This window comes from Aulonocara stuartgranti (assembly GCF_965226115.1).
Source record: "Aulonocara stuartgranti genome assembly, chromosome: 3".
Taxonomy (NCBI): domain Eukaryota; kingdom Metazoa; phylum Chordata; class Actinopteri; order Cichliformes; family Cichlidae; genus Aulonocara; species Aulonocara stuartgranti.
In genome coordinates, this window is record NC_138941.1 from 8,421,570 (window position 1) to 8,445,986 (window position 24,417).

At 42.8% G+C, this 24,417-nt stretch overlaps 2 protein-coding genes across 2 annotated transcripts in view; one reads left to right on the plus strand and one right to left on the minus strand.

Moving 5' to 3' along the window:
* Positions 1-20,712, plus strand: part of LOC309697190 (uncharacterized protein) — a gene marked incomplete at its 3' end in the record, with an annotated part of 94,488 nt that extends 73,776 nt beyond the window's left edge. Inside the window, exons 3-4 of the mRNA XM_082518910.1 lie at positions 15,028-16,276; positions 20,632-20,712. Of these exons, the coding sequence (XP_082375036.1) occupies positions 15,137-16,276; positions 20,632-20,712 (1,221 nt within the window). The 5' untranslated portion in view covers positions 15,028-15,136. The remainder of the gene's footprint in view (positions 1-15,027; positions 16,277-20,631) is intronic.
* Positions 5,167-24,417, minus strand: part of LOC309702270 (uncharacterized protein) — a 253,656-nt gene continuing 234,405 nt past the window's right edge. The window contains exon 5 of the mRNA XM_082526858.1: positions 5,167-5,391. Coding sequence (XP_082382984.1) covers positions 5,377-5,391 — 15 coding nt within the window. The 3' untranslated portion in view covers positions 5,167-5,376. The remainder of the gene's footprint in view (positions 5,392-24,417) is intronic.

The window sequence follows — 24,417 nt, forward strand, 5'->3', positions numbered from 1 at the left end:
CTAGCACGCTGCTAGAGTCCCAGCAAACCACATACCTGCATATTAGTGCGTCCTCCACCCAGTTCAAGCCAGTAACATCACTACCAGCTCCCAGTATAAACTGCCACATCATCTGTAATTCTTTTACTCATCACCAAACTTATTTGTGGGAGAACAAATGCAGCAGCCGTTCTTTTATCTGACAGTGTTGACGCATCAGTAAATATCCTCACATGACCTGAGGACTTTCCCACTATATGAACCTGCTTTTAGTCGCCCCTCCTCCCTCGCCACAAGCTTCCTTTACAACATAACTTATAAAAAACAACTTTATTGACAATCAGCAATAACAATTACAGACAGTCTAGAAGAAGAATCACATGATCAAGGAGCAGAAGTTTATGGTTTTAATAGCTTTTACATTTTGGGAAAGTTTTAAAAACATTGTTTGGTTTTCTTTCTAAAGCGTTGAAAGGACGGCTTTGCATCAGAACAGTAAGATCAGCAAATGAATCCATTAAAGTTCTTTTGCCTTGTTTGCAAAAGAAGCCAAACAACATTTGTGTTACAAAGAGAGACTTCAGAACAGATCAAAGATCACAAACATCAGGCACTGATGGAAACAGCCAAACACAGAAACAGAGGCACCAGCAGGTGAAGGAGGCCTGTTGTAGAAATGACTCTGAGTGCTCAGGTAGAAACGCATGAAGAACCAGTGCGTCTAATATTTGGAGACCAGTCTGTGTTTGAGCGTCCTGGATGAAACACAGATCATGTTGCAGAGCGAGGACGTCGTCTTTCCTCCCGAGTGTGTAACTACAGGACGTGTGCAGAAGGTTTAATCGTCCTCCTGACAGTTACTGATGAACGAGTCCTTCAGGGAGGCTCCAGGATCACTGTGGCTTTTACCAGCTGCTGCTAAACTGAGAGGTGTTGCTGCTTCATGTGTGAAGATGTTTGCATGGCTTTAACAGTGCAGACGTTCCTCATGTGCACCCATTTCATATGTTTTATTGTGATGTTTAGTAACATCTGCTTCCCTCCTTCAGGCAGACGATAAAGTGAGCTCAGCCTTAAACATGTGGAGAGAACGTTTGACCGACAGTCCTGGGACGACTGCAGAACAATGGTTTGTTTTTAATGATAAAGTTTCATAATGGAAATAAATGCTGAGCCTGTTTCATGATGTTGGCCCTGCAGCATCAGGCAGGATTAATACTGTAACAAACGTGTGTCACAGTTATAATGACTTTAAATGAAGACTTGGGTTGGATGGAGATGTCAGCTGGATTTGTGCTGACTGTCACTTTAAATGTTTTCAGTTCTGTTCAGCTTCTAAATCTACTTTTGTATAATGTTTGCTGAGTTTTGCACTTCATGACGCTTTTAAGAAGAGCCAATAAATCCTGACTTTACACAAAAATAAAGATTTAATGTGTTTAGTGTGACAGTGGAGGAGAGCGCACATAATAAGAGTCATTAACAGAATGGTGACAATTATAATCTGTCTCATTTTAGGAGCAGCTCACAGGCACAACAGACTACAGAGCAATCAAAGCACCAGTTAAACGTCCATGTGACCGGCTTACAGCCAATGAACAATCAGTCCCCACTGTCCCCACCAACATCACTGTACTGGAAAGACTGTGCTGCCATGGTCAGAGATGAACTGGTACTAAAATGTAAGGCAGCTGATGTGTGTGGCCTTAGCAGCACAAATGCATCACGGCTGCAACGCTGCAGTGTGTTTAAACATTTGAACATTTCTGTGGCTTCAAACCAGCAGCTGCTCTGTACTCAGTCGTGTTTGTGTGTCTGTCAAAGTGATTGTTGTCTTTAAAAAGCCTTTTGTGTTGAGTTTTGTGAGCAGTGCCGAGCTTCTCTGTAGTCTAAGCCGAGTCGATATATTTGATTCCATGTTTGGTGTGATTTTCAAAGTCAGCAGCAGCAAACCCATACGGTAAAAAAATACATTTTTCCTGGCCAAAATATATTTCAAATATATGGTAAATATATTTTGTATTTGTGATGCTCCAAAAAAATATATTTTTGAAATTGAAAATATATTTCTTTCAAACCAAAATACATTTCAAAACATATTTTAGGGTGAAGAAAATACATTTCCAACCTTACAGTAGAATGTATATCAAAGTATCCTTTATTTAAAATATATTTAGTGCAATAATGATGATAATGATAACAATACTAAAAGTAACATGTTTTATGCACATCTGCAAAAAACAGTTGGATTCAAACAAAACAGAGTCAAAGGTCTATCACGAATTAGGTTGTTTATTCATTTGCTTACAGTATTTCACATTACACAATATCTCACTATAATGTAGCGTTCATTGACTTTGAAATTATCTGTCAGTGATACAGTAAACAAGATACAACAACTGCTATGTACACTTTAGTTTTTGACAATATATACAATTTAGTACTTAAAGGAACACACTCCACTGTTTTGGAAATAGGCTCATTCTCCATCTCCCTCAGAGTTAAAAATGCAGCGTCTTCTTTCTAGATCCGTACGTTAATAGGGCTCTGGAGCGTGATCTTACGGGATGGGGCGTAGCCAGGATTTTTGGTCAAGGCGCCATATTAGCAGGCCAAACAAATGCTTGCTGTGTGGTCGGTTGTAATGTTAGATTGCACTACCGACAAAGGAATAAGCTTGAAAACAGGCTCTCTTTTCATTGTTTCCTCACCTGGAAACATCATGAGGGAGCTTATGTGTTGGATGTTACCAAAAGAAGGCGTCTAGCCTGGATAGCAGCTGCGAGACGAGCTGATATTCAGTTCTCTACCAGCCACAGATATCTGTTGGTGTGCTCCAGTATTTTCATTCAGGTAAGTTCTAAATAAGTTCATATTATTCTTTATAGCCTGTTAATTTTATTTTCAATGCGCTCTGAGATCATAGCACAAACTTAGAACAAACATGCAGAACTACCTTCTATTTATAGAGTTGCTAATTATTTGGCATTATTGCAACAAACCAGCCTATGAAATGAATGAAACAAATCCTGACTGGGTTCCAACACTACACATGGGGCACTACGAAATCCCTGCTTCAAACTACATGCTACATACCACCATGCCAATCAGATTACTTCTTCCATGTGAGGGTAAAAAGGTGACCTTCCTGGATAAGATGGCAAAGGTTTGCTGCGTTTTGGTGAACATGTGCCCCAGTGTGGTAGTAAAACCAGGGAAAAATGCTCTTGTTAAATACTCTTAAGTCTTGTGCTGTTTATGTAGTGATAAGTTTTCTTTTTTTTTTTTTTTTTTCCTTTTTTCTCTTCTTTTTTTTTCTCCTTCTCTTTTTTACAGTTGCAGAAACATATAGGTGATTGCTGTAACGTATGTTTTAATTTTGAAATTAAAGCAGCCTTTTTTCCGTTAAAAGGTTCTTTGTGAGGATCAATCCAGACATGGGAACAAAATGCCCTGCAAAACTTGGTACAAGCCGCAAGACAGGTCGTGTCGTAAAGAGGAAGGTTACAAGAATCAGCCCTCGGATCACCACCTTCCTCCAGCGGCTCTCTGAGTTTGAATGGAGGACTTCCAACTAGGTAAGAACAGAGATGATAATATCTTTTACATAGCTGATAATTATATACATACTGTACACACATCCATACAACAGTATGAATGATCTCAGACAGATGTGAACAAGTGAATAACCTGAGCAAACATGAATATTGATGATGTGTCTTTGACAGGTGGTGATAAAGACTACGCTGAACCCGACCATCCTGGTAACGGAAATCTAAATCCCATGTCACATTCTATTTCCTGGGACCCACTGATAATTATTACATTTTGTAAATGAGTTTTGTTTTACAATTGTAATAGTTTATTTAATGTTCATGCTGGTGGGTTTGTCCTGTTTTTAGTGGAATGAAAAACTGTTTTCCTTAAAAAAATCAGACAGAAAGGTGAAGGACTGTGTAGTTTTCATGTATGCTTCTATTTATTTTGGTTATTGGCATTGTTTTTATTCAGTTTAAAAATGTTTTTCTTGTTAAAAAAAAAAATCAACAATAAATGTTGGTTTAATTCACTATTCTGAGACTACTTTATTATTATTATTTTTGTCCCGTTTGGATCTATAGCCATCAGAATTGTTGTCTTGAGGCCAAGAAAGATGCCAGGCGGATTTATTTTACCAAGTGGATCATCATGGCCTTGCCATATTGGTCCATTTGATTGACCTTTATTATAATTATGAATTTATTTTATTTTCAGTTGCTACAAACGGGACAGACATAACTGTGGGACAGGACAGGGGGAAAGAATGAAAGAAAGAGAGGGAGAGAAAGAAAGAAAACCAAAGGGGGGAAGAGACGGTGAGAAGGGGGGGAAGAGAGAAAAAAAAACAAACAACAAAAAAAAAAACTCCTGGGTCACCTGTATGGAGAAAAAAAACAAAACAGAGGAGACAGCAAACAACAAAGAGCAACATAATAATAGAAAAAAAAGCACCATCACAATAAACTAGCTAGCCATAGATATCAATAGTTACTAAATAATAAACGATATTGTGCAGCACGCAGGATAGACAGCGCACAGTGTGCTTTGAGGCAGCAGCCAAGAAAGCTGTAGTCCGCGTCTGTGAATACCCATGTGTACACCTGTGTGCATACCTGTGTGGATCAGCATGCTTGCATTCCAAAGGTTTCTCCATGTGATAAGTGATAAGTTTTCAAAAGAGACAGTAAATTACAGAATGCTAGTAGTGGGTGATATTATACAAATGCTGTCATGATTTTATGTGAACATTTTGTCATTTGTAAACTATACATAACATTTTTTCTACATTGTAACTGATGTGATGTTCGACAAAGTGCTTTTAATTAAAAATAGGCAAACATTTCTTTGTTTCTTTATTCAACTTTTGAACAGTGGTATTTAGTAAGTACATATTCAGTAAATGCAAAGTATTTACATGGCCCCCTAAATTAAAACATTATGGGTTATTCAGAACAGAACTATGCTTGGAAAAATATTGTCCCATCAGTTGATCCAACTCCTCCACAGTAGCAGGTGGAACTTTTCTTTTTTGAGGATGGCTTCTTTTACCTGTCACAACGAATGGTCTGTTTATGTTTTGATCAAGAACCTTTTTTTTGGGCAGCTGAAGAGGAGAAGTCTATCTTATGGCCAACCTCTGGCTGTATCTTGGTCATATTACCCAGCAAAACCCAGTATGCAGGTTCATCTGTAACAGTCCTTGTGCCACAGATCCTCACTGTTGCTTCTACATTAAACAGAAGAGCAGTGACATGGCTGCAAGTCTCCACGACTCTAGCCATACAGCTGCAGTGGGCGGCTTCAACCTTCCCTGTGATGCTCACAATGACCTGTGGCTGCAATGCTGCAATTCAGTCTTTAAGAGTGCAGGACCTGAAACACACACAGACAAAGTTCATTTAAAGACAAGAACTATGAGCCAAGGCCGACACAAATGTGTTTTATTTACTTTCAAATCCATTTATCATAAATGTAACAAATAAAGTGTTTTTATGTATCCATCTATAGAACGCTGCATGTTATATTCTAAATCTGCATGTTTCTTTTTAGAAACCTATCAGCAAAAAATGAACCTAAAGTATGTAATGCAAGGATGTAATCACTTTCAAGAGGGAGAAAACATAAAGTTCGACTTTAAGTGACAACTATGGACACCTAATATGACAAGGAGATTCTGCAGGTCATTAATCAATGTATAAAACTAAAACAGAATGTATTTTTAGTGACACAGGACACAAACAAGGAAGCAAGATGTGTAATTAGGATTATTTATAATAAATATGAATTAATTAGGGCAATTTCTTTAACCATAAAGAATAACTAAATCCTTCAGGACAATGTCACATCAATGCACTGAACTCACTATGTTATCCCTCTAACAGAGCCTCTACATGTTCTCACTGTAATTTCCCCCTCACGAATGAATTTTTGCTAGCACTAATTTGAATGTTGGGGGGAATCAAACGCATTTTACTCGCAGTACTCAAGCTGACTTACCTTTGCTTGAATGACGCCGTACTCACAACGTGGAGGCTTAAAAATAGCCAAATCTTGTACCCAGTCCTTGGTGAATTGGATGTGCGCCTCCAGAGATTTATAATTGTGAAATTGGTGCGCCATGTATGCTCTGACTCCACAGACAAGGTATGAGAGTAGATCATGCTAAGTCAATAGCGGTTTGGTCTTCAGGGTTTCTACTCCACGGCTATATTTCATATGGGTCCACATTTCAACAATCAAGTACCGTCTCTTTGCATCTGGACAGAATCTGTCTCTATACCGTCATTTTCTTTTGAGCTACGTTTCAGAATGGTTCGTAGCAATCTTGTTTTGATTCGTGACCTGCCAAGATGGTGCTGCGCTCCCACAATGCATTGCGACATTACGTCAACTCCAAAGCCCTTTGCGTGCAGGAGTGTATGCGCATGCGCATTGCCACGGTGGTTTAAAAAATAAAGATATAATGAAAAGTAATTAATAAAAATAAAATATTTAAACATTTCTTTCTTTCTTTCTTCTTTTTTTTTTTTTTGAAAAATAACGACGTCTCTGAGGCGCGAAATCTGACAGCGAGAGGAACGGCCGGATACAGGAGACGGGAAGAAACAAGCCGATTATGTTCGCGTTAATTAAGTGGTTGGAAGATGTAAAATTCTCAATTCTGCCAACTGAACATATACGAGATTTTAATGAGGATGAATAATTAGAGGAAACGGACCTTTATTTCGTGGAGTGGCGACAAGAAGCCAAGGCGGGTGGCCAGTCTAAGAAGCCTCCATCATCAAGCTAGCAGGTGCCTTTTCCCATATAATATTACTTTATTCTCGCTTATTTGGAACGGAAGCGTAGAGCTGCCACCCAGGCAAAAGAGAAATATAAGTATATCACGTTATAACGTGAAAAGTTTATCGTTCTAACAATATACTATCATGTTTGAACAACATGTTTGAACAACATTGTACGAAAAATGTACATAATTATCACGTCCGTACAATATTGTGCGAACGTGACAATTATGTATATTATAATAACGTGATATTATATTATACCAGTGGTTCTTAACCTGGGTTCGATCGAACCCTAGGGGTTCGGTGAGTTGGTCTCAGGGGTTCGGCAGAGCCTCCGCTGTGACGTGCACGGCTCATTTTGTGCACCAGTAAAAAACATATATACGTCTAATTTGAAAAAAAAAACACACTTTATTTTTCACTAAAGAGGGGTTCAATGAATGCGCATATGAAACTGGTGGGGTTCGGTACCTCCAACAAGGTTAAGAACCACTGTATTATACAAACATGAAAAGCATAATGTTAGAACAATAAACATTTCACGTCATAACGTGATATAGCTCTATTTTTCTTTTGCCTGGGTGGCAGCTCCACGCTTCCATAATTTGGTAATCAAAATATGTAACTTAATTAATTATATTGTGACGTACTTTTGCCTTTTCTTATTATTCTGCCTTCTCAATAACTATCAAAGCCTATTCACATTTAATTTGGCTTTCACAGAAATCCTACCTCTCCTTCTGGCTACAGAGTACTTACCAAGGTTAGAAACAAAGAACAGTTATGCTTTATTAATGTTCGCTAATTACAATGTTCCACATTTCCTTGCTTTTTAAGTCATTTTTAGGCTTTTTAGAGTTTTTGTTTTTTATTTTTTTAGCAGTAATGTTTCTGCCTATTTATTTCAGCCCATGAAATCGAATGCAGATCTTCCTAATGTGAGATTTACATAAATGTAAGTAATTTTGTTTGTCATTGTCATTAATGTTGTTGCTGTTGTTGTTTTTGTGCAGTTTGCAATCATATAAACCTAGCAAGCATCAGTCAGCACAGTGACTAACCTAAACAGATTCTTGCTTTATTCACATATATTATATGTAATTATATATACCTGCACATTGTACCTAGGGTTGCAGCCACTTGGCCCCACCCCATTGTTGTGACAGCCCTGATTGTACTTATACACTGCATCTGAACAGGGAACAGTCTGCCACATTAATGTATTTTTAAGTGACTTGTTTGTAATACATGAATTTGTTTCTTACAGATGTCAAAGTCTCAACCTCATGCTGCCCTCCCCCATCCTCCTAAAGTAAGTATTTGTTGTTGTGGTTTTTTATGCGGTGTCTGTGTCACATGCTAATCATAATTATTGAAATAACTGTTTTCTAACAGATTTTCCAAAACACTAGTTATGTTTGTTGTCATTCAGACCAGTACTACTGCTTAGACATTGTTTAGTGGTCATGCATGTTTGACAAGCTCGTTATGATACCAAAACAGTAGGCCTATCACAATAATCGATATATCGACTTAACACACAGTACATGTACATGACCTCAATAATTGTTGATGATGTAATTTATCCGCCATTATATTTACAAAAATAAAATATAATGATAACAAAACAATAACATTAAATAACATTGTTTTCTATTTGTTAGAAAACTTACTATTTATTCAAGTTTTTAAGGTATCTAATATTTTGATTCCTAATTTCAATGATCTAAATACTTTAAGAATTAGATGTCGGTTTGTCAATTGAAAGTGTGTAGATCTTGCATTATTATGGTGTTATATTATGATTATACATTCAAAGACATAAAATGGTCTTAAAATGACAATGACATAACTTGTCGCAATTGTTTATGGGGCAATATACCGACCAACAAAAAGTCGTTATCGTAACAGGCCTTCAAAACACACAGTTTTATGATTGATAAATTCAAAAAATAAATACATTTAATTTCTCTGAGATTCTCTAATATTCAGTTACAGTTCACAACACAGCTACCCGTACATGCAGTATTATACTGTAAATATAAATCTCTGCATTTAGCATCCCACTAGAAGCGTCACAGTTACTGCCTCTTTTTTTTTTTTTTACAAATACCTGTACTATCACTAACACATTTACTGTTTTACTTTTAGCCTGTGGATACAAATGCAGATTTCCTTAATGTAAGTTGTGCATTTTAATTACATCATGTTATTTTTATTATTATTTATTTATTTATTTATTTTATTTTACATTCAAATATTTCAAGCTTCTTGGTTAAAGAAGCTTGATTGCTAGTAGGTAAAGAATAGTTCACCTATAATTCATATTCCCAATTAATTTCTCACCTCTGATTGAATGCCTTTGTTTGTTTTCCTATAACAAAACATTTTTGCTGGATATATATGGTGAATTTATATGCATAGATACAGTCGTAGTGCTTGACACATGCAAACAGCAGTAGATGTACTAAAAAGGAAATAATTACAATCATGATGTTGATTGCTGATGTCAGTATATATATTTTAGAGGAATGTTTTGTTTTTCACCCAAAATGAACTATATTGCTTCAGAAGAGATTTATTACCCTACCGGACTCTTATATATTGTTCTGTTTTTTGTTTGTTTTTGTTATTTTCAGGTTCAATGGTGCGTGTTCTTCTAATGGCCGCCTTCCCACTGGAGGTTTTGATCCACAGCAATTTAAAAGGTAATCAGCTTTGAAAGTCAGTTCAAATGGTTAGCTAATAGTACTTTAAAAAGCCTACAACTCTGTCACCAGTTTCTTTACCAAAAATTACCCATAAAAGTATCGCTCAATAGCATATATTGTAGTTCAAATGTTTAGTTGTACAAATATCAAATTTTTGGAAATCTAAAACTAATCAAAAACTCAAATGTTCATGCTTTTTATAGGAGGACAGAGCAAAACGGACATCGGCGCAGAGTGAAGAACTGCCCTTGATAAGGACACTATGACAGCCATATATAGTAAGTGAAGACTTTCTGTGTATCTAAAATTGCATACACCACAAGTAACTTACTTTGCAACCATTAAAATAGGTTGTAAAGTAAGTTACCAATACAAATAGGTGATGATGCATTGTAGTGGTTGGTCTCAGACAAAGAAGGTCAACAGATTTATGAATGCTGGAAGGTAAGGAGAGACGACCAAAAGGGGTGTTAGCATTACTGTAATGTGAACTGGATAGACTTCCCATCTAGGAAAAAAAAGAGGTAAAATTATGCGTAAAATATATCTGTATTAATATCTGTATCTGTATAAACAGAAATATCTGTTTGCTAAATGAAGCCAGCTAACATAAATCACATTTTTATTTTAACTCTGATAAAAGTAATAGAACTGTGACTTTTGTTTGTTACAGTGGGGGTAAGGAAGGGGTTTCCCAGCGTGTTCAGAAGGGCTTTGAGGATTGCCGTGAAAGCTGGGGGAACTGAGACTGTGTGTGTATATATATATATATATATATACACACATATATGTATATGTGTGTGTGTTTCTTTTAGAATGTTTAAGTATGTAATGAGAATAAACTTATAAAATGAATATTCCTTGCTTGATTGATATGCTATATGTATGTTTTAAACATCAAATAAAGATTTCTTTCAGATGTTACATGTGAATGTGTTTTCTTAGAAATATATGAAGGGTTAAATTTATATTTTTTTGAATGATTTTAAATACATTTAAATTGTATTTTGAAATATATTTTATTAATATATTTCAAAATATACAAAAAATGGCCAAAAAATATATGTGCTAAAATACATTTCAAAATATATAAATATATTTTAAAATGTATTTTAAAATATATTTATATATTTAAAATACATTTTAAATATATAAATATATTTTAAAATGTATTTTAAAATATATTTTTTTACCGTATGGGCAAAGCTACACCAGAGGGTTGTGCTGTGTAACAGGTTGGTGCAGGTGGTGTTATCTACATTTGAACATTAGGCAACAGTCTCATGAAGACACTTTCTATTGTTCACTAAAGACCAACAATAACAGAGACAAAGGGAGAGCAGCAGAACTAGTGCTAACAATTAGCACTGCTAGCCTGCCCACCAACACCAGCTAATGTTCTAAAAACGATGATCAATGATTTTGCTGTAACGGCTCCAGCTGTCTGTGTCAGGGACACGTTGGAGATGAAGTGAGTGATCCAGTGACAAAGGTTTGGAAAGCTGCAGTCAGCTGAGACTAAAGGAGTCACCTGACCGAGAGACCAAATGTTTCACTGAGAACGTCCAGATGAACAGAATCAACCTTTGGGATAATCTGTTCCACACATCCATGTTTCACTTACTGCATTATATTTCCTCATTGCTGTGCACACAGGCCTGTGGCTTATAACCAACTCCAAGTTCAGACTCAGAGGCTGCTGAAGCTGTTTTCTGGAACAGAGACGTGTTGGATATAAAACCAACTCTTCTTTATGTGTCAGCACTGAGGAAAGGAGCAGCTTCGTTTCTAAGTGTATGAAGGACTGTAGCAGTGTGTGTGTGAGCTTTATTTCACAGACAGAACCATGTCAAAAACACAACTTCAGGTAAAAACAATACAAAATCAAAGAGTCTGATCAGAAGGATTAAACAGAGGAGTGTGGGACTGTTTTTAACAGACAGCAGGTTAAGCCAGGCTGGAGGAGTAAACTGAGCCTCGGTGTGAGCAGCAGTGTGTTTGACAGGAAGCTGAGATAAACAGTCTGGAGCCCATTTAGTGCTTCATATGAAAGTGTGAGGATTTGAAAGCAAATCTAAAATCAAGCAGGAGTCAGTGTGAGAATGATTTGTGCTTTTCCTCAGTCAGATGCTGGGAGTTTCAGTTCATCCATGTTCAGCGTGCTGTGCTTTGTGTAACAGGAGAATATGACAGTATAAATCAAGTCTTCATGTCACTGAAAGCCTCCACAGTCTGCTATGGAGGTGCATCAGTTTGGATTTACAAGAAGAACATTTCTTAAACCTGCCACAAGATGGCGCTCCAACAGAAGGGATGTCCACAGTGTAACACAGACACACACATACTGTGTGAATGTGTGAGTGAATGGGCTTTCAACACAAGGCTTCTGCTGCTACCTTTAATGACATAATTAGCTAACAAGAACAAACTGTTAATTACCACCAAAGAACGGCTCCAGATTTTAGCTGCTGACCATTTTGTGAAACGTTGATTACATCAGCTTATTGTTGATTTTTCAACCTTAATATCAGCTGCTTTAAAGGAGCCTGGTTCTCTCGCAGTAACACTTTTCTTCACTAGATGCAGTGCAGGCACAGTCTGTGTTTCTAAACTACACACTAATGTTCATTGTTGTGCAGCTAAATCCTCCCTCTGGATGGGAAGAATCCCTGTCAGGCTTCAAACACCTGGCTTGGTGTTCTGGAGCTAATGTGTCACCTGTGAGGACTCTGAGATGAACACACAGCAGACACTTCAGTTCTCCGTCTGTGTGTCCTCAGTTTCCCAGCATGCCTTGGCTGTGGTGGTGGAGGTGAATGAGGGGGAACATGCTGCTCTGTCAGCACTCAGGTTTCATACCTGGTGATCTCAGAGGACAAAGCGGCGTTACAGCAGCGCACGTTGATGAGACCTGATGCTCTGAACAGTTCAGACTTCAGCCTCACTCTGAGAAAACAAACGACTGACTGTCAGCAGCAACTACACCTGCTCCATCAGTGACGGAGAGAAGAACTGAGACTGAGAGACATACAGCTGCAGGTCAAAGGTCAGAAACGCCCGCTCTTTGTACGGGTCAGGAGTTAGTACTGCAGAGGTCAGAGGTCAGCTTGCTGACAAACCATTTGAAACAGTTTGGAGCTAAAAGCACAACAGCAGAGGAAAGAAGAGACACTGCAGAGATGATGCAAAATATTGTGTTTTGTTCTCAGCTGTCAAAAAGTGTAACACACGTGTTCCAGCACAGCCTTTGTGTACTTTCACTTCTCCATACTGTCCATTGGAAATCCTGTTTGTTACTTTTTGATTTCAGTCCATGTGTCCAAAGCAAACTTCTGTCCCACACTTTCTCTGCTGACTCTTCACCGATGCTCAGATGATCTCAGATGATTTCACCAGAACTCATCAAAATTCGGGCTCCACAGAAACCCAGACGTCACTAAACAAGCGTAACAAGCAAAGTGAAAACTGGTCGTTCAGCTTTATTGACCAAAGATAAGCTCACATGTCACCTCATGACACAGACACTTATTTCCACAGCATGCACGAGGACTGACAATAAGTGTCTATAAAGCCACTTCTATCTGCCACACCTGTGCTTCTGTCATGGTTGCTCTCCTCTCACTCTGTCATTTATCCACAGTCTGCCTCCCTCTGCTCCGTCAGCTGACGTCCTCTCTACACCACCTGCTGTGTTTTATCCTGCAAAAACACATTTAAGAAGCGTTGCACCGAGTAACGGGAGGAACTGCTATAAAATCCATTTAAAGGAGGTGGTGCTGAGTGCTGTGACTGGGGTCCCACCACTGACATCACGGGTGGAGGACATGTTGGAAAACTGCTACAAAGTGCTGTGCAGCCAGCAGAGCTTACAGTCTGTCCTGTGTGTCATACAGGCTCTCACACTTAGTGTTTCTGTGACACATTGAAGAGAAGTTTGTGTTGTTCACAGTTGTGCTTGTACTGAGTGACAGCTGACATGACCTAACAGGAATAATGTGTCTGTGCTGAATGAGAAGTAACACACAATGAAGTCTTGATGCATCTCAATCATCCAGGAAAGTGAGTCTGTTGCTTCTGTTCATCTGGACGCAGCGTTTTGTGGGAGAAACGTGTCGTCATCATCAGGTGACGTCTTCAGTCTCAGCTGCAGGTTTCAGTCTTACAAACAGGACATTTGCATAAAGACTGAAAGCAGCTGCAGGAACGATGGGCTGGGAGCTCCGTTCCTTCATCTTAATTATGCAGATTCTCAGGACCATTGATCAACAACCACTGATCCATGTCCATGAGTCCCATTCACAGAGATGTGGGAATGGCTGCAGTCACAGCATGTAAGATGGAAATAAATGAGAAGTATTTAGCTGAAGTGGATTTGATTTATGTTAGTTCTTTTTTAACTTGTAGTTCTACATTGGAAGATTATTGTGATATTGAAATATAAAAATACATTTATATTCTATTATTTTCTCAAAATAAGCGTCACACTCGTGGAAGCCGGTGTAGCCGCCGAAACGCCAGCATTTATGGAGACTTTCAGCCCCAGGTAGGCCAGTTATGGATCTTCAGATCCACATTATGTCAGCATAAAATACATACTTGGGCAGAATTTTGCAAATATCTATTTTTCATTTTGTAGCAGCATAGAGCTTTTTTCCAATTATTTTTTAAAAGTCAGGTCAAGGCTCCAAAAGCCCAAAGGCGATATAACAGTTTGTGTTTGCTACATGGATCATTGTAGTTCAGCTTTCCTTTGTTATATTTCTTTAAGAGCTCAAAATGTGTTCATTACATAAATCAAATGTAATTTTCTCTGTAGCACTTCATGGATTTCATAAGCAACACACTGTAGTTGTTCACACAAAGCATAAAGGTAAAAACAATATACACAGTGTTATCTTCATTTTAGATGTCACAAAGTATTTGCGGCTCCCAGTGTTTTCCCGAACCCTGACCCTTTGCGTGGAAACCGGGTCCAAAAGGCTCTTTGGGTGTTAAAGGTTGCTGACCCCTGCACTAGACCCAACTGACACATATATTGTCACGGTCCTGGGTCTCCTGACCCAGCGTTTTTAGTTCTTTGTGATTTTCGTATTATTGTACTTGTGTGATTTATTCTATGGCTTCTAGTTTTGATCCCTTGCCCTTCATGTCTCCCTGTGTGCCCCTCTATGTATTTATGAGCCCTCGTCCCCTTTCGTGTTTATTCCGTGTCTCCCCTGCCTGTTATGTTGGTGTTCTACTCGTGCTCTCTCTCCTCCTGTACTTCCTGTTTCACCTCTCCCGTCAGTGTTCAGTTCACCCCGCCCTGTCTCGTTATGGTTATCAGTGTCACCTGTGTTCCCCGTGTGTTCCCACTCCCCTCGTTAACCCTCTGTGTATTTCTGTCTGCGTCTCCCTCTGTTCAGTGTGACGTCGTCCCTCATGCCGTGTGTGGATCTCCCTGTGTCTCTCTGTGAATTCTTAGTTTGTGGTTTCCCAGTTTAGTTTAGTTTGTATATTTGTTCTGCCAGCGAATAAAGCTGAGTTTTGAGTTTATTCCCTCGTGCCTGTGAGTCCTGCATTTTGGGTCCTACTCCTGCCTGCCGCACAGCGCTCCGTGACAGTACGACGTCACCAGACATGGACCCAGCAGGCTCCTCCCGGGAAAGCGATTTGGCCCGCATCTTCGGCCTGTGGGAGCGAGTTTCCCACGCCTCGGACATTAAAGCCATGTCCATTGGGATAAACGCCATCGAGGCTATTCTCAAAGGGAATCCCCATCTCCACGAGCTCTCAGGATTTTCGGGCCTACTGTCCAACCTGCAGAAAGCCAAGGAGACAGTACAAATTCGCGAGCTCGTCATACCGCAACAGCGACCGCCACAATCAGGAAACGTTTCCACGCTGCTGCCACTGGACTCCTCTCCATCCACCCTCCACTCTGACTGTCACTCACCCGCTGCTTTTCTCGCAGCAATGTGGTCGGAGGATGAGGAGCCGGCCGCGATCTCTCCGTCGTTGCCGGTTTCCTCCATCACCGCACCTCCGGCTTCCCGAAGAAAACGGCATTCACGCCGCCGACGCGCCACTCCACAGCCGGACATTCAGCCTTCTAATTCACCTGTTGTGCTACCAGAAGCTCAGTCGGCTCCCTCGCAGCCCTTCACAGCTCCGTTAGCTCTCTCGCAGCCCTTCACAGCTCCGTTAGCTCCCTCGCAGCCCTTCACAGCTCCGTTAGCTCCCTCGCAGCCCTTCACAGCTCCGTTAGCTCCCTCGCAGCCCTTCACAGCTCCGTTAGCTCCCTCGCAGTCCTTCACAGCTCCGTTAGCTCCCTCGCAGCCACCCTCAGTTCAGTCTCCTGTGTCCCCGTTAGCTCAGCCATTAACTCCACCACAAGCTCCATTTTCACCTCTACCATCGCTTCAGTCATCAGTTCGGTCTGCCACTCAGTCGCCCTTAGCTCCATCATCCACACTGCCACCTGTTTCTCTTCCACCACAACCGTCACTACACCCAGCCACTCAGGCTGCTACTCAGCCAGTCATTCAACCCATAGCCCTGCCGTTGCCATACCCTGTAGCTGAGCCACTAGCCGTCCGACCCACAGCCACTTCAGCCACTCCTTCACCCGTTACACCTCCACTACAACCATCAGTGCAGTCTCCAGTGTCCCCAGTGCAGCCTCCAGTGCCCCCAGTGCAGCCTCCAGTGCCCCCAGTGCAGTCTCCGGTGTCCCCAGTGCAGTCTCCGGTGTCCCCAGTGCAGTCTCCGGTGTCCCCAGTGCAGCCTCCTTTAGCACAGTCATCCACTCAACCACCAGCACCACAACCGTCACTACCTCTAGTTCATTCCCCTGTGAAGTCATTAACTCCACCCTCACCACCACCGTTACTACAGACATCAGTTCAGTCCCCTGTGCAGTCATTTACTTCTCCACCGTTAGCAGCTCAGGTCCCCGTGTGTCCAGCAGCTCAGGTCCCCGTGTGTCCAGCAGCTCAGGTCCCCGTGTGTCCAGCAGCTCAGCTCGCACCTGAACCTTTGGCCCAGTTCCCCGTAGCAGTGCGGTTTTTTAGCCAGCTTAACATTGAGCCCGGGGTCCCAATCCTCTCTGGCTCTACTTCAGCTCCTGCTGGAAGCTCGGATGAGCTCATCCAGGACTCCGTGGCTCCCACGCCGCCATCTGCCTCATCCGCTGGGGGTTCCAGTGAGCCCGGCCAGCACCTCCTCGTCTCCGCTGGAGGGTCCGAGAAGCCCGTTCAGCCTCCTGTCTCCGCTGGAGGGTCCGAGGGGCCCGTTCAGCCTCCTGTCTCCGCTGGAGGGTCCGAGGGGCCCGTTCAGCCTCACGCCGCATCAGCTGGAGGGCCCGAGGAGCCTGTCCAGCCGCCATCTGCGACCGCCTCGTCATCACCTGGCCCGGCTACATCCGCCTGTGCTTCTGCTACGCCTGGCCCGGCCTCAGCCTCTGCAACCTCGCCTGGCCCGGCCTCAGCCTCTGCAACCTCGCCTGGCCCGGCCTCAGCCTCTGCAACCTCGCCTGGCCCGGCCTCAGCCTCTGCAACCTCGCCTGGCCCAGCCTCTTCTGAGCCTTCGTCTGCCGCAGCCTCCTCTTCAGAGCCTTCGTCTGCCGCAGCCTCCTCTTCAGAGCCTTCGTCTGCCGCAGCCTCCTCTTCAGAGCCTTCGTCTGCCGCAGCCTCCTCTTCAGAGCCTTCGTCTGCCGCAGCCTCCTCTTCAGAGCCTTCGTCTGCCGCAGCCTCCTCTTCAGAGCCTTCGTCTGCCGCAGCCTCCTCTTCAGAGCCTTCGTCTGGTCCAGCCTCCTCTTCAGCTGCCTCGTCTGGTCCAGCATCCTCATCAGCTGCCTCGTCTGGTCCAGCATCCTCTTCAGCTGCCTCGTCTGGTCCAGCATCCTCATCAGCTGCCTCGTCTGGTCCAGCATCCTCATCAGCTGCCTCGTCTGGTCCAGCATCCTCATCAGCTGCCTCGTCTGGTCCAGCATCCTCATCAGCTGCCTCGTCTGGTCCAGCATCCTCATCAGCTGCCTCGTCTGGTCCAGCATCCTCATCAGCTGCCTCGTCTGGCCCTGCGCCCACCGGGCCATGGCCGGCACGCCTGGGACTGGAGGGCCGCCGCTGCCGTCCGCGCGGTCGGCCTCCTGAACTGCTCCGTCGTCTCCTTCGCCGCCGCCGTTGCCTTGCGCACGGCCGGCCTCCTGAACTGTTTCCGCGTCTCCGCCGTTGCCTTCCGCACGGTCGGCCCCCTGAACTGCTCTGTGTTTTGGGTTGTTTTCTTGGGCTCCGGTGTTTTCTGTGCTCTTTGTTTTCTGTTCCGAGCCCTCCGTCCTGGGCCCCCGCCGCCCGCCCTGGGTTGTTTTCTGTTTGGTTTTGTTTTTCTGTGTTTGGGCTGTCTGGAGCCAGCCCTTGAGGGGGGGGTACTGTCACGGTCCTGGGTCTCCTGACCCAGCGTTTTTAGTTCTTTGTGATTTTCGTATTATTGTACTTGTGTGATTTATTCTATGGCTTCTAGTTTTGATCCCTTGCCCTTCATGTCTCCCTGTGTGCCCCTCTATGTATTTATGAGCCCTCGTCCCCTTTCGTGTTTATTCCGTGTCTCCCCTGCCTGTTATGTTGGTGTTCTACTCGTGCTCTCTCTCCTCCTGTACTTCCTGTTTCACCTCTCCCGTCAGTGTTCAGTTCACCCCGCCCTGTCTCGTTATGGTTATCAGTGTCACCTGTGTTCCCCGTGTGTTCCCACTCCCCTCGTTAACCCTCTGTGTATTTCTGTCTGCGTCTCCCTCTGTTCAGTGTGACGTCGTCCCTCATGCCGTGTGTGGATCTCCCTGTGTCTCTCTGTGAATTCTTAGTTTGTGGTTTCCCAGTTTAGTTTAGTTTGTATATTTGTTCTGCCAGCGAATAAAGCTGAGTTTTGAGTTTATTCCCTCGTGCCTGTGAGTCCTGCATTTTGGGTCCTACTCCTGCCTGCCGCACAGCGCTCCGTGACATATATTTGATTCCAAATACAAAAAATAATGTGTAACCTGCTGGAAGAATGTAGGAGGTTGAGACAGGATCTCAACACTTGGTGTCTGCAACAAAAGACAACAATATGTGGGCCGATCGTGAGTTTAATTATGGATGTAACCATAATTACATGGTCACATCCATCGTTAAACGTCCACACTGATGAAGCAACGACAGGTTTGAACCCTCTGTGTTTAACATCACTGGGGCTGCGCTGTGACCATGATCATATCCTATCGTCCTGCACACCTCTGTTGCTTGTGCAGCTCGCACACAAGAATTTCACCCACATGTGCTGTACCAGTGTACCTGCACATGTGATGTGACAACAAAAGTGATTTGATTTGATAAACATCTATATCACAACAATTTGACATTTTCTGTGACTTTTCTGAATCTCGGGCAGATGAACTTCCCTGAAGTGTTTCCAGCTGGGCGTCGAGTGTTTGACCGACGCATGAAACGACACGTTTGTGAGTATTTGTGAGTATTTATCACACGGCGTGCTGCGGGGAAAAGCCTGAGAAATCCCAGAGAAGCTTCCTTCCTGCCAGTATATGAGCCCACCAACAGAGACAGGACCAGTTCATCCTCCATCACTTACTGTGTGCACACGTAGCAAATGTTAAAGTTCAAATGGTGGTTTTGTTTGCAGGGACTGTGAGTGGATGGAGATCCTGGTCCTCCTCAGCTGTGAGTTCTTCCTCTGTCATGAGAACCTCAGGGGGAGAACATGTGCTCACTCTCAGCTGCTTTAACAGGAAAGAAGCTCTTTTAGATCAAAGCTGAGAAACTGTTTGTAACAGCGAACTCTGTCACCTTTCTCTCCTCAGCCTGCTGCTGGACAGGCCCATGAAGCTCTGCTGTAAAGGCTTCCATGTCCCAGGCTTCACCTTTACCTGCTGACCAACGGGAGGCGTGGCCAAAACAGCGATGGGGAGTGGAGCAGCAGGTAGCAGAGGTGAGCCTCTTGTATGCAGCCTGTTATCTGTGGGACCAGGGAGCACGTGACAGCAGATGTTGCTGATTCAACATCTGTGTGACAGCTGGAGCAGCACAGTCTGCAGGAAACATCTGTGCATGTAGGAGACACCAAGGTTTACATGGTGGAAGCAGACGACTGACTCAAGCAGCCTCACATCACAGGCTGCTGGCTACAAGCACATGACCACAGTGACTGGTTTCACTGGTGTCTGTCCCAGTCTGTGGCAGAGATACAGGAAGTCACAGACAGCCTGCACACAGCGTTTCCTCTGGAGTGTGTTTCACACCCTGTTTGTGTTTCTCACTAACATGTTGTAGTTCTTCCTGCACACAGCAGCACTTTGATCATTTCTCCTGCTTTTCTTCCTTTTCTAGCTTTTATACACTGACAGTAACACAAAACTCCAAAGTCATCATTTGAGGAGCTTCTTAAGAGTTTCTGTGAGTTTAGTGAAGTCAGCCTCTCAACAATAAGTGTGTGTGTGTTGATTATCTAATGTTCAGAGAGGACTGCACTGATGTAGCATCCAGGTGAGCAGCTTATGAGCCAACAGGGGGAATTTAGCTGTATTATTGTTGTTTAAATGTAATAATTTATGATTTCATGTTCCAATATTTCACTTTTCCCAACGTTTTGTTATCATTTGGTCTGAAAACCATGACAAACAGCAGTGTTACAGTTGTTAGCATTAGCTGCTATAGAGCACTCAGTCCCTGTATTGGTGTTAGCGACATGAACATATCTGAGCTAACTGTGTGTTCCAGATGTGCAGCAAACCCAACTGTCCCTGTGTTTTCCTGCTGTAGACATTATCCCCATGATGCTGACGTCCTCTGGTGGGACGAGCTCACACGTTTATGGATTCAGATGCTAACTGGACCAGACTGGTGTCAACCTTTGTGCTATAGAAGCAAATCAAAGAAGAACCAGTTGAACCTGAGCTGTCTGTAGTGGTGACACCAACACCATGTCACCTGCACATGCTGACCCAGGGTCAGTGTTGAACCTATAAGCTGTGTCCTCACAGTTCAATATGTCCTCACTGCACAGGTCAATGACATCAGAGCTGTAATGTTGTTCCCGTCTCACTAAAACTTCTGGCATAAGGTGACTTTTCTGGGTGATTCCTACTCCAGGGTCACCAGTTTGAATCCCTCTGTTACTGCTGGGAACGTGCTGCTAAAGTGCCCTTGAGCAAGGCCACGTCCAGCTTCTGAAGCCAACCCTGGGCTCTGCTTGCTGGCAGTGACAGAGTAGATGAAACAGCTCAGTGGATGCTAACTCACAGCTAACAGCGCTCTGTCATGGATAAGTGAAACAAAGCTGACTGACCCACAGCTGCACACAAACACCTCCAACACCTACAGGTCAGCAGGTCCACTGCTGTCTCTGATGGGCCCAAACTTTGCTTGTTCAGCGTTTGCTGCTGCTGACTTTGAAAATCACACCAAACATGGAATCAAATATATCGACTCAGCTTAGACTACAGAGAAGCTCGGCACTGCCCACAAAACTCAAACACAAAAGGCTTTTTAAAGACAACAATCACTTTGACAGACACACAAACACGACTGAGTACAGAGGAGCTGCTGGTTTGAAGCCACAGAAATGTTCAAATGTTTAAACACACTGCAGCGTTGCAGCCGTGATGCATTTGTGCTGCTAAGGCCACACACATCAGCTGCCTTACATTTTAGCACCAGTTCATCTCTGACCATGGCAGCACAGTCTTTCCAGTACAGTGATGTTGGTGGGGACAGTGGGGACTGATTGTTCATTGGCTGTAAGCCGGTCACATGGACGTTTAACTGGTGCTTTGGTTGCTCTGTAGTCTGTTGTGCCTGTGAGCTGCTCCTAAAATGAGACAGATTATAATTGTCACCATTCTGTTAATGACTCTTATTATGTGCGCTCTCCTCCACTGTCACACTAAACACATTAAACCTTTATTTTTGTGTAAAGTCAGGATTTATTGGCTCTTCTTAAAAGCGTCATGAAGTGCAAAACTCAGCAAACATTATACAAAAGTAGATTTAGAAGCTGAACTGAACTGAAAACATTTAAAGTGACAGTCAGCACAAATCCAGCTGACATCTCCATCCAACCCAAGTCTTCATTTAAAGTCATTATAACTGTGACACACGTTTGTTACAGTATTAATCCTGCCTGATGCTGCAGGGCCAACATCATGAAACAGGCTCAGCATTTATTTCCATTATGAAACTTTATCATTAAAAACAAACCATTGTTCTGCAGTCGTCCCAGGACTGTCGGTCAAACGTTCTCTCCACATGTTTAAGGCTGAGCTCACTTTATCGTCTGCCTGAAGGAGGAAAGCAGATGTTACTAAACATCACAATAAAACATATGAAATGGGTGCACATGAGGAACGTCTGCACTGTTAAAGCCATGCAAACATCTTCACACATGAAGCAGCAACACCTCTCAGTTTAGCAGCAGCTGGTAAAAGCCACAGTGATCCTGGAGCCTCCCTGAAGGACTCGTTCATCAGTAACTGTCAGGAGGACGATTAAACCTTCTGCACACGTCCTGTAGTTACACACTCGGGAGGAAAGACGACGTCCTCGCTCTGCAACATGATCTGTGTTTCATCCAGGACGCTCAAACACAGATTGGTTTCCAAATATTAGACGCACTGGTTCTTCATGCGTTTCTACCTGAGCACTCAGAGTCATTTCTACAACAGGCCTCCTTCACCTGCTGGTGCCTCTGTTTCTGTGTTTGGCTGTTTCCATCAGTGCCTGATGTTTGTGATCTTTGATCTGTTCTGAAGTCTCTCTTTGTAACACAAATGTTGTTTGGCTTCTTTTGCAAACAAGGCAAAAGAACTTTAATGGATTCATTTGCTGATCTTACTTTTCTGATGCAAAGCCGTCCTTTCAACGCTTTAGAAAGAAAACCAAACAATGTTTTTAAAACTTTCCCAAAATGTAAAAGCTATTAAAACCATAAACTTCTGCTCCTTGATCATGTGATTCTTCTTCTAGACTGTCTGTAATTGTTATTGCTGATTGTCAATAAAGTTGCTTTTTATAAGTTATGTTGTAAAGGAAGCTTGTGGCGAGGGAGGAGGGGCGACTAAAAGCAGGTTCATATAGTGGGAAAGTCCTCAGGTCATGTGAGGATATTTACTGATGCGTCAACACTGTCAGATAAAAGAGCGGCTGCTGCATTTGTTCTCCCACAAATAAGTTTGGTGATGAGTAAAAGAATTACAGATGATGTGGCAGTTTATACTGGGAGCTGGTAGTGATGTTACTGGCTTGAACTGGGTGGAGGACGCACTAATATGGAGGTATGTGGTTTGCTGGGACTCTAGCAGCGTGCTAGTGAGCACAGGTGATATGTCTTCAGACTCTAGGCAACATATTGTTTTTGATATACTTCATTTACTGTATAGAATCAAACACAGAGGGATAGAAGTGGATTTCTTATGGCTCCCTGTGAATATCGGTGTTGATGCAATGAACAGGACGATAAGTTTAAAAAGGTGCAGCAAGAAGAAGTCGTGCAGGTTTGACTATAAAATACAGTGAAAGTGAGGTGAAGAGTATAATGAAGGTAAAGATGAAGGACGAGTGGCAGGCACACTGGGACAGAGACGGGAAAGGCAGATATTATTATACAGAAAACAGTCGTGTAGAAGAAGCTGCAGCAGAGACCAGGATGGAATCTGGAGAGTCAGAGTTGGTCACACAGGCTTGAATAGCACACTTAAAAAGGTAAACATGACACAGGAAGTGTGACTTCTGTGGACCAGAGGAGACGTTTGACGGGTTGTTAGCGTAGTCAGGATGCTGGATGGAAACGCTGTGCCTGATAGGATGATTACAGGCTGGACTTTGTCTTCCTGTTACAGATGGATCCAGGCCCTGGATGACTGCTGGACACACATGACCCACACTAGGCTGCCTTCATCCATCCTTTCCTCCTTCACTGAGACTCAGAGTCAGCATGTATGTATTTATCAGTGATTTGAATCCTTTCATTACAGAGTGAAGTTAAAGTAGACGTGTGAACACACTAATAAACACAAAGGGACACAACTACTACTCCATGATGGAAAGCTGAAGTATTACACAGCTTTATGAACCTCCTGTTATCCTGGTAGACGAGTACAGCAATAAATCTTTTACTTGAACATCTTCTGGCTCCAATAAGCTTTGAAATGTGACCATGAAGTTAGAGACACACTGACTGAAACCCACAGCTGTGACTGTGGATCACATCCACACACAGTGTAGCTGCTGTCTCTGTGTGAGGTCTGTGTATATATGTACATATTTATGCTTATATTCATATTCTCTTATTCCCCTTTATTTGATATCCTAATTCTGTGATGTGTAAAAGTTTGTCGGTGTTCTGCTGCTACAAACTGGATTTCCTGGAGGATAAACATGAGGGATTCATAAAGTTCTATCTCTCTGTTAAAATCCCCCAAAATCAATGAAATGTGAATTTCAGGCAGACGTGTTTTTAAAAGAGTCTCTTTAATGGAAAAATGTGTTTTTAAAACCAGCCAATAGGAGCGTCTGTGGATATCAGCTGAGGCTGAACTCAGGAACACCATCATATATAAATACACAGAATTAAATCACTAGATAGAATCACTAGAAAAGCCCCGCCCCCTCTGAGCCTCCGCTGTGTCCTCAGCACATCCAGGAGCAGCAGGTCAGAGGGGGCGGGGCCATGTCAGGACTTATTTTAAGTAAAATTTAAAGTGGAGCGACGGCAGGAGTCACACAGCAGTAACCAGCTCTGTCTGCCAGGGTCAAAGGTCAAGCAAGTCCTGCAGCTGACCCACACACAGACTTACACTGATCCACAGAGAGTGATGAATCCACACATCACTCGGCTGGAGGAAGCTGGGGTTCCACACCGTCCAATCAGAAACCAGTGTT